Consider the following 11,101-nt stretch of genomic DNA (forward strand, 5'->3'; position numbering starts at 1 on the left):
GTGAAAATTAGTATCTATATTAAATGGTTAAGTTGAAAAAATAGGTTAAATAGAAAGGTTGGCATAATGGTAAATTAGAAATCACCAGGTTAAAATTTGCACATTACTGTCACTATCTCACGATTATATCAAGTTATGTTTGAGCGGTATTGTGGGTAAGAAAGCAACATGGGAGACTAGTATCAGACAGATCTGGGTTCAAATTCCACTTCCACTGCTCACTAGCTATGTACCCTTACCAAGTCTCAGGATTCTCTGCTGTGTGGAATTGTTAAGTAATGCAACAGATAAATGATATCAAATGCAGTATAGATGTTCTGTGATACATAACACTAGATTCCTTATAGACTCACAACTAAAAAAATATTTCATTATTGCAAACATGGATTTTTTTTTCAAAGCTTTTGATGCTATCTTTCAATTCAGTTTTGTATTTCCTGCACAGGTATCATAGGATGGGACTCTGGCCCAGTGATCATAGCTAGACTTTGTAGGATGGTCCCCTCCTGAACCATCCCTACCTAATTACAACCTTACACTTCCCCAAGTACACCCTTCTTATTTTCTAGGATATATTTGGAGTGACACCTGTCAGAAAATAGTTCAGTACACCATTCAGGGCCGGTATACCTGCTAATTTCACATACATCTATTTTGGGATTCAAGGAGAGACATCTAGAATTCATCAAGTTGTATAACCAAGAACCTGCCCCAGATGAACCTTAGCTAGTGGCTCTGGGATGACAGGATCACTTCTGTCAGTTTTACAAACAGACAAATAAAGAAATACCTGGAGCTTTATCAGTGGGACCTTTTGTCTTCGGACTGAATGGGCAAAAAGCTTCATCTGAGGGGCTGCGACAGGCCCATCATTCAATCACAGCCTCTGATGCTCTTTTACATCTCCCTTTGCATCTTATGGACCCTTTTTACATCAGGGTAATTTATATGACTTTGAGAAAAGGTATTTAACCACGCTAGGCCTCTCCTTCCACGTCCACAAAATGTCTCATAGAGTACCTGTCATAAATAATGAGATAATACGCACACGGTACGTACGACTGTGCCTGGTACGTAGTGACACTCAGTGTTATGCTTGCTATGGTTACAGTGCTGTCTCCTTAAGAAATGAAATAGCCCATATTTGGGCATCAGCATGCAAGTCATCAGCATCTAGTTGTGCTAGATAACTGACTAATGAGTACATGAATAGGTTGTGGTGATGGGGAAAGAAGACACACTTAATTAAGGCCCCTGAAATGATTTGGTGAGGAAAGCAGATGATAAACAGGAAGTTACAAGACAAGTGCTTGAATTCTTCCTGGAAAATAAACTCATTGTATGACCTTGAGCTGCTTTCTTCTTATCTTTCTTTCTTCTCAAAATTGAAAGTGTCTCCTGCATAGGTTTCTTTGAAAGATTAACTGAGATAAGCAAAATATCTGCATTCATCACACAAGATAGACTAGCCATGTTCTTGTTACCAAGCATAAATTCATTTTCACAAACATTCATCAAAAGTCAGAGAAGAAAAACAACACTTAGAGCAGATTACTTATAGGACTGTCTCCCTAACCACTCTCCCAGATATTAAAAGCTTTACTCCCAGACCAAGCCAGATCATCAGAAAAATACATACCTGAGTTCCACTGCTCCTCCTACAGAAAACTCACTATCAAATTACATTACAGTATGAGGTTGCTTCCCAGGTGGCCCAGTGGTATGAGGCCACCGTACATTATGGTATGAGGTCATGTACATTATGGTATGAGGCCACCGTACATTATGGTATGAGGCCACTGTACATTATGGTATGAGGCCACTGTACATTATGTGAGGCCACTGTACATTATGGTATGAGGCCACTGTACATTATGGTATGTGGCCACCGTACATTATGGTATGAGGCCACCGTACATTATGGTATGAGGTCACCGTACATTATGGTATGAGGCCACCGTACTTTATGGTATAAGGCCACATACATTATGGTATGAGGCCACATACATTACAGTATGAGGGGCTTCCCAGGTGACTCAGTAGTAAAGACTCCACCTGCCAAAAGAGGAGATGCAGGAGACATTGGTTCAATCTCTGGGTTGGGAAGATACCCTGGAGGAGAAAATGGCAACCCACTCCAATATTCTTGCCTGGAAAATGCCATGGACAGAGGAGCCTGGCGGGTTACAGTCCATGGGGTTGCAAAGAGTTGGATACAACTAAGTGACTGGGCACATGAGGTTGCAGACCATATTATATTGATGGTCCTCACAAGAATAAGCTCCATAAACCTTATTATTTGCATAATTCAGAGGCTGCCAAGGACATTTTTCATTACCCTTTTCAATGAGCTATTTATAAGATACTGCAGGAGAAAGACCAGCCTGGATTTAGGACAAAAAATGTTGTCCTGAGTTTTGAAAGCCTGAAGCAAATATAGATTTACTGTTTAGAGTCAGTGGAACAATCCAAAAATGCATTCTTACATTTATTCAAAAATATTTGCTGAGCACCTACTATGTGCCAGACTCTCCACTGGGATCCAGAAACACAGTGATGAGCAAGACGGGAGATATCTCTGCCTTCACAGACCTAAAGCCTAGTGGGATGGAAGAGATGATCAACAAGCAATTGTAGTTACAAAGCAGTGACACAGAATGAGCCAGAAGCAGATGCTGGGTACCTAGATGAGATCTATCATCACTTTAGGTAGATGCAGAGGCTCAAATAAAGCTAAGCTTGGACCAAGAGAGGCCTAGGAGCACCCTAGAGGGAAGATACACATATCTGTGGAAATCAAAGGGAGAAAGACACAAGTCAGGAAAAAGCTAGAGCTAGTACCAGGAACCTAAGACTGTGTTTCCCCTACCATGACCAGAACTGATCTATGTATATTCTTTACATCAGTACAATGTCTCCACGAATAGAATCATATTGTGCAGAGTGCTCATAACTATACCTAAATTAGGTCCTAGCCTCCTGAGGAAATTGGCCTGATTTTATGACTCTCAATAACTACATTCTAGGAGAAAGAATCAAAGAAAGAACAAAGAAATTCCTAGTATTACCTAAAATACGATCTTTGGTATTTAATTCATCACATAGAGAGTCATGTCAATGCAACCTTGCCGGTTTCTTTCCATAACCACTTACTTCTGAAAGGAGAGGGGAACACCAGTCTATACTGGGATTTTAAATGCCTCCTTCAAATTGAATGCAACTGCCTTCTTCATTTGCAAAGATGCTGGATACCTTAGAGGTATCCTGGCACCAAGAAGTTTCACTAAGCAAGAAGGACACCACAGTTTCAGTTCTAGTCCTGTCACATAAAGAAATGTTATATATCCAGAGAAAACTAATTCAAAAAGACACATGCACCCCAGTGTTCATAGCAGCAGTATAAAAGCCAAGACATGGGAGCAATCTCAATGTTCATCAACAGAGGAATGGATAAAGAAGAGGTGGCACATATATACAGTGGAATATTCCTTAACCATAAAAAAGACTGAAATAATACCATTTGCAGCAATATGGATGGACCTAGAGATTATCGTACTAAGTACAATAAATCAGACAGAGAAAGACAAATATATGATATCACTTAGATGTGGAACCACCAAAAAAATGATACCAATGAACTTACTTACAAAACAGAAATAGATTCACAGACATAGAGAACAAATGTATGGTTACCAAAGAGCAGGGCATCAATTAAGAGTTTGGGATTAACAGATACACACTACTATATAGAAAATGGATAACCAACAAGGACCTACTGTATAGCACAGAGTATATTTTGTATATTCAAAATCTTTTAATAAACTATAATGGAAATAAATCTGAAAAGAATATATATGTGTATGTATAACTGAATCACTTTGCTGTACACCCGACACTATTACAACACTGTAAATCAACTACACTTCAATTAAAACAAAAAAGATGATAGATGAGGCTTGGAGGCTCTATGAATTCATTGAGGCTACTCAATGAAATTGGTACCTCATGTGCTTAGTGTAATAATAAGCTAAGCTAAGTCACTTCAGTCGTGTCCAACTTTGTGCAACCCCATAGACGGCAGCCCACCAGGCTCCGCTGTCCCTGGGATTCTCCAGGCAAGAACACTGGAGTAGGTTGCCATTTCCTTCTCCAATGCATGAAAGTGAAAAGTGAAAGTGAAGTCGCTCAGTCGTGTCCGACCTCAGCAACCCCATGGACTGCAGCCCACCAGGCTCCACCGTCCCTGGGATTCTCCAGGCAAGAACACTGGAATGGGTTGCCATTTCCTTCTCCATAGCCAATATTTACTGAAGGTTTTGGAGAACGAGATGGCATCCCACTCCAGTATTCTTGCCTGGAGAATTCCATGGACTGTGGAGTCTGGTGGACTACAATCCATGGGATCACAAACAATGGGACACAACTGAGCGACTAACACACACACACACACTCTGAAGGTTTTCTATGGATTAACTAACAACAGCCTCATGAGGTGGGTATTGTTTCATGGAGGGTCACATGACTGGTAAATTCAAACTCAAGCGGTCTGGCTCCGGAGCCCAGGCTTCTAACTCTACTTCACTCTCCCAACTCCATCCAGCATTTTCCCAGGGAATCTGGAAGGACAGATCAGACTATGGTTCCTCGGGATACATTCAAGTGTGCATCACCTCTTCTGAAAGGCCTTTACAACGTGAAATGAATGGCAAGAGAGCCTTCCCTGGGAACCCTCTGTGCTGCTGGCCCAGGATAGCCTCAGTGTGTGCCTGCTGTCTCTGTGCCCTCCTGGATCTCCCTTATCTCCAGGAACTCCTGTCTGGAGGAAGTGATACAGCCACCTAAGCCCAAAGGCGAAGAGCTGATGTCAGGAAGTTTGCTGGGCCTGTGCTCAAAACCCAGCTTAGCCATGAACACAAGGCCAATTACTTTGCCTAACTAAGCCTCAGTATTCTCATCTACTAAGTGGAACTAATAATAGCACCTACCTGCTAGCACTGTTGTGAGAAACATAGGAATCGAGGTGTATATGGACTGTATGTCTCAATTTGTGTAGTGTTTAGCAAATAGCAAGCACCTGCTAAAAATGAGCTTTTACCAACATTTGATTGAATGTTAGAGAAGTTTTCTCACATTGGCCTCCTCCTGGTGAAGACTCTGTGAACTTGAGACATGGAAACACACCTATGAATCTGAAGCACTTAGCCATGAACCAGGATGAGTAAGGAATGACCAGTCTTTCTAAGCAAATCACAGGTAGTTCAAAAAGTACCCATTCTAAAGCTAAATTACACTCCTGAAGTCATTAAAATGCAGTTTGGCTTTTGACCACTCCAAAGGCTTTAATGTATTCCAGTCCAGACTCCACAGGGCCTGGGCTGAAATGCTTTTACGGTGACAGGAGGGGGCTTCCCAGGTGACTCTAGTAGTAAAGAACCCGCCTGCCAATGCAGGAGACATAAGCGAGGCCGGTTTGACCCCTGAATTGGGAAGATCCCCTGGAGGAGGGCATGACAACCCATTCCAGTATTCTTGCCTGGAGAATCCCACGGAGAGGGGAGCCTGGTGGGCTCCATGGGGTCCATGGGGTTGCAAAGAGTCAGACTTTGCATTCACTGAAGTGACCTAGCACGCACTCACATGGCGAGATGAAGTAAATAAATAGCCTTTGAGCTTACAATGTCTTTGGGGTTCTTTTTAGCCTCTTGGACTAGCCTGGATTGAGCTAGTGACAACTTCTGGGATCACTATGCTTTCAAACACAAGCAAGGGACCTACCTTACTTTGTCCTCACACTCTGGAATTGCCTCAGGCACCAGAGAAAATTCTTTCTGTGGCATGAGCATGGCCACACACCAGTCCTGGCCACCTGCAGCCGAAGCAGCTGGCTGTACACCCTGGGACTTGACAAAGTGTCTATCATCTGACGGCATCTGGACACTCAGGTTCCATAAACCAGAGTCATGGACTTGGAGAAACCACCAGCTGATTAGTGCATCTATGGAACAAATTACCTCTTTTGATCTCATTAGCTTTGTAAATGAAAGCAATTAAATCCATTGTGAAAAAATGAAGGTGTTGAATCTAACATGATCTGGCTCTGGGCCTCTTAGAAAGATTCCATCTGCAGAAAAAAGATAACCCACCCCCTACCCCCACCTTACTTTTAAAAACTTCCCATCCACAACATTCTACTTACTTCCATAGTAGTATCCTACTTAATAATATGCCTGACTGTCCGCAAGTTCTTTTCTTCCACCCCACCTTCCACTCCTCATCACTGAAATTGCCACTGGCTTTAATTAGGTTTAATAAACCTCTGGGAAGCAAGGTCAGGGAAACAGAGAGCTCAGATTACCGCAGTGGGAGCTTTCTCTTGCCTGTGGAGGACAGCTTGCATCCTCCCAAAGCTGGGAAAATCAAGGATGCCAACCACGTGGATAGACACGCTGCTGCTGCTGTCCAAATGGGAACCGTGGGTGGAGAAAATCATTTAGAAAAAGAGAGGGAGGCAAAGAGAAAATCAAGCCCAATCCCCGACAGCTGCAAATAAGGAAGCCTGGGAAAGGGTTACCTTGGATGAACTCAGACTTCCTGCTCACAGAGGGCAGGGTCCGGTTGAGTCCCAGGATCCTGTCCAGGTGGAAGGCAAACACCTCGCTCATGTCCAGAGACTGCTTGAGCAGCCCGCAGGGGCTGGGACCGCAGGCGGGCACCGAGGGCCGGGTAGTCCCCTCCAGCACCAGCAGGCGTGCTCCGCTCCTGGACTGGGCCGGCTGTAGACCCGCCACGGCGCCGTTGGCCAGCAGGCGCATCTGGCCGATGTCTTCTTTGCTCAGCCACGATGGGGCGCTCTCGCTGTAGATCCTGATGTTGCTCTCCCCGGCCAGGGGCAGCTGCACATCTGCACCCCCACCTCGTGCTCTTGGACCCTGGATCCACCTCCAGGGTCGCTCCCCAGCCTTGGCCAGGTTTCCTCCTGGGACGTGCCCGGGCACTTCAGAATCCACTGCCCTTGCAGCTACCTGAGGCCGAAGGGATGGTCCCACCAAAGCCTCGGGCCCTGGGACTCTCGAAGCCACCGCATACTTTTTCCTGCGCTTCGGTTTCACTGTGCCACGGATGTTGGCTGGCTTGCTGCGCTTCGAGCGCAGGGTGATGTACACCACGTTGGGCTGCAGCGTGGTGCCATTGCCCTGGGACTCGGGAGGGGCCAGCGTGCCATCCAGGGGTATCTCAGGGAAGGGGGACTCGGTGGCAGCCCGGCTCCGGTGCGGCCCCTTTCCTGCCGGCCTTGCGTGCTGGACAGAGGCGCGCCCCACCTGACTGACCAGGAAGCCCAGGTAGATGGCGCAGGCGGTGCCCAGCAGGAGGTTCCTCCGCGTCCTGGGGCGCCGACTGCTCCAGAGTTTCCGCACCCTCGGGACGCACAGGGAGCAGAGGAACCAGTTTATGAGCTGCCCTGGCTTGTCTGGGCAGCTCATTTCTCCGCGGTGTCCACATGCTGAACAGAGTTTAAACTCGGCCGTTGGTGCCTGCTGACATGAAGCATGGTTTTCTGAACGCAGCTGTCGCCTCCGCTTGGGTGTTTAAGTGGTCTCCAGTGGGTCGAGGTGGAAGTTAGGCGTTGGTGATGGAGCCGGGAAGGCTTCTGACACTGGCCACAACGAACCTTTTACACCCCCATTAGTCTCCCCAAGGAGAAGTCTGACTAGTTCCTGGGAATGAATGGAAAGAGTGCACTGAGTCACAGTCTCAAACTCCCGTTCAGTTCCTCCACAAGAGGAAATTTTTAAAAAACGGGACCCTTTCCTTTCATTACTGTCACCACTAGTTACAATTAGTGAAAACAAACTACCAAAATCCAAGACTGTTTTATAACTTGTAGCTAGAGTCTTTTAATTTGATCCTGAAGGAAAAGCATTAAAATTGGACAAATCCAGTCTTTTCTTTTTGAAATTAAAAAGTGATTTAAGAAAAGCAACAAAGGGTTTTAAAAATCTATAGCTATCTTCTATTTATTTTTAGAAGTCTTGCATTAATTAACTGGGCAGAAGCCCCAAATATTAACATTCAAAATCAGAAATATATTCTCTTAATCTGATGGTACAATCTTTTCTTCATAATACATTTCATCATCTTACATTAAGGGTCATTATACTATAAAGCCATACATGTTCACGTATCTTGGAAGTAATTACATTTATTCGGTCATACACACACAAACATAAACACAAAACACGCATCTAACTGCTTTTAATTCCTTTTCTTTCCACCAAATTCAGCTGAAAGAAAACCCAAAGCTCTCTAGCTGTCTTTTTTCACATTATTAAAAAGAAGAAGAACTGGTAAGCAATGTTACTTACACAGCTGGCCCCGTGCTTGGCTCCAGGAAGAATGTAATCTCTGACTCTAATGCAAAGAACTTTTAAAGGCTGAGGCATGTAAGTAGAACATATTTCATGGTCAAGAGTGTTCCACATTTCAAATATTTCAGCTCAGCTTTAAAAGTTCCCTTTAAAACTACTGATCGCAAAGCAAAACGGATACTTGTTAACTGGCTGCTGACAACCCACTTTGAAGACGTGAGGGTTTTTTTTTTTTTAATATTAAAAAAAATGAACTTTAATTTTAAATTCTGAAAAAAACAAATGCCGTCCAGAAGCAGTTTTCATTCAAATATTTCTCCACTTATTTTTAACCCCCGGGAGCCCTCTAGTGTCCTGTTTAGAAACAGACTCTTGGAATTCAAAGGCATTTGAGAGGGTTTGCTTAGCAGCAGTAGAATAAAGGCCTCCTGAGATGAATGCCATCACCCCAGAGGCCTGGGATTAGAGCATCGGAGTTCCCAGGGACTCACCTTTTCATCCTGGCTGTGTCCAGAGTCACATTGATCTCCCACCTCTTCTGAGAAGTGGCCTAGAAATTCATAAAAAGGTAAGAAAGGGTTAATGCAAATGAAGGTTAAAATAGAACAGGCAAATAGGAGTACACATGGGTAGGAAGAGACGTTTAGTGTGCCCTTGCACAGTACAACAGATCACAAAAAGAAAGTTGTGGATTCTCTCTGATTGGAGGTATTTAAAAAACAGGTTAGTGATTGGTTTAGGTGATTTGTGTGTCCCGGCACAAAGGCAAGGGTTGATGACCTCTGGGTCTCACTTAGACGTACCGTTTTTGCTTCTACAGCAAATAGAATCTAGAAGGCAAACAGGCAGACACACTGGAAGCAGATAAGGAATGACTCCCCGCCCCGGAAAAGAAGGTTGTGATATGGGGGTTGGAGAAATTAGAGTATTGTCTGTAATCCTAAAAAGACTACATTTGACAATGCAAAAAAGATCAAGGCATTAGAATATATATAGAAGGAAAGAATTAACTTCCAAGTAAAGAAATACCGAAAATCATAATAGAACTGTTCCTTTAGCACTCAAACTCAGATCTTTCTTCCTCTTTAAAAGTTCTGCCATGTGGAGGAACGAGACAGGACAATTCCAGTACTGACAGAGGCCTAGAAATACCTGTAGATTCTGTCTAAGCTTAATTAGAATTTAAGCATCAAATTGACTTCCATTGTACTTCAATACTCTTTTTAAAATTTGTATTGGGGTATAGTTGATTGATGATGTTATGTTAGTTTCAGGTGTACAACATAGTGATTTAGTTATACATATATATGCTTCTATTCTTATTCAGATTCTTTTCCCATTTAGGTTATTACAGAGTATTGAGTAGAGTTCCCTGTACTATACAGGAGGTCCCTGTTGGTTATCTACTTTATATATAGCAGTGTGTGCATGCCAATCCCAATCTCCCATTCTAGCCCTCCTCCCTATCTGTCCCCTACTGGTTATCATAAATTTATTCTCTAAATCGGTGAGTCTGTTTCTGTTTCATAAATAAGTTCATTTGTATCCTTTTTAGATTCTGCATATAAGCAATACCATATGATATCTATCTTTCTCTGATTTACTTCACTCAGTATGATAATCTCTAGGTCCATTTATATTCCTGCAAATGGCATTATCTCATTCTTTTTAATGGCTGATAATAGTCCACCACATATATGTACCTCATCATCTTTATCTGTTCCTCTGCTGATGGACATTTAGGTTGCTTCCATGTCCTGGATATTGTAAACAGCCATACAGTGAACACTAGGCTGCACGTAGTCTTTCAAACCATATTTTTCTCCAGATATGTGCCCAGGAGTGAGATTGCTGTATTATATGGGAACAATACTCTTTAAAGCACACCTCCATGAGCACAGAATTACTTTTTAGATAATAAATATTAACTTCTTGAAAGAAAGCTATAACAAAGCTGGTTTGTAAAAGTATCTTGTTTATTTTCTTGTATTTAGAAGAATAACTGACCTGAACTCTTCAAAAATACAAGTTAATGTTTGGCAGAGGCCAGGATATACTAAGGGGAAAGCTCCACTGTTTCCAAAACTTGTTTTTTTAGTGGATAAATGTATAGGAAGTAGAAATGAATTGTCTGAGTTAGTGAACTTGGTTGACTGTCCCTCTTCTCCCCACATTTTTGTCCCTGACACCTCACTGATCATCTCAGAGGCCCTTCCCAGCCTTGGCCTCCTGACAGGGAGTCACCATTGCCAAAGGCAAAGATCTCTGGTAGAGTTAGGAACCAGCTTATAGAACCATGGTTGTAGCTAACATGCTGATATTAAAATTACACTGGATAAGCAACGCTCAGCAGTAAGAATCAGAAAACTTTTTTTGTTGTTTGTTTGTTTTAGTTTTGGGCTGTATTGGTGTCTTTGTTTCTGCAGGGGCTTTTCTCTAGTTGCAGAGAGCGGGGGCTACTCTTCGTTGCAGTCCATGGGCTTCTCGTTGCAGTGGCTTCTCTTGCTGTGCAGCACAGGCTTTAGGTACACAAGCTTCAGTAGTTGCTGCAAGCAGGCTAAGTTGCCCCACAGTATGTGGAATCTTCCCAGATCAGGGATTGAACCTGCGTCCCCTGCTTTGGCAGGCAGATTATTTACCACTGAGCCACCAGAGAAGCCCCAGAAAGCAATTTGAATCATTCTTCCCACCGCCTATTCAAACCTGCTCTGTGGACTAGTATAGCACTTTTCAAC

General features: G+C 43.3%; 1 protein-coding gene across 3 annotated transcripts in view; it reads right to left on the reverse strand.

The window, feature by feature from the left end:
* Positions 1-9,214, reverse strand: part of FAM198B (family with sequence similarity 198, member B) — a 71,466-nt gene extending 62,252 nt beyond the window's left edge. The window contains exons 1-3 of one of the 3 annotated variants that reach the window (XM_010836077.1): positions 9,170-9,214; positions 8,858-8,916; positions 6,572-7,715 (exon numbers count right to left, since the gene is read on the reverse strand). In XM_010836077.1, the coding sequence (XP_010834379.1) occupies positions 6,572-7,481 (910 nt within the window). In that variant the 5' untranslated portion in view covers positions 7,482-7,715; positions 8,858-8,916; positions 9,170-9,214. Of the gene's footprint in view, positions 1-6,571; positions 7,716-8,363; positions 8,578-8,857; positions 9,135-9,169 lie in introns of those variants that run through there. The other 2 variants (XM_010836076.1, XM_010836075.1) reach the window with 2 other exon arrangements.
* Between the last annotated feature and the right edge of the window lie 1,887 nt (positions 9,215-11,101).

The sequence above is a fragment of the Bison bison genome, unplaced genomic scaffold, assembly GCF_000754665.1.
Source record: "Bison bison bison isolate TAMUID 2011002044 unplaced genomic scaffold, Bison_UMD1.0 scf7180017864060, whole genome shotgun sequence".
NCBI classification, from domain to species: domain Eukaryota; kingdom Metazoa; phylum Chordata; class Mammalia; order Artiodactyla; family Bovidae; genus Bison; species Bison bison.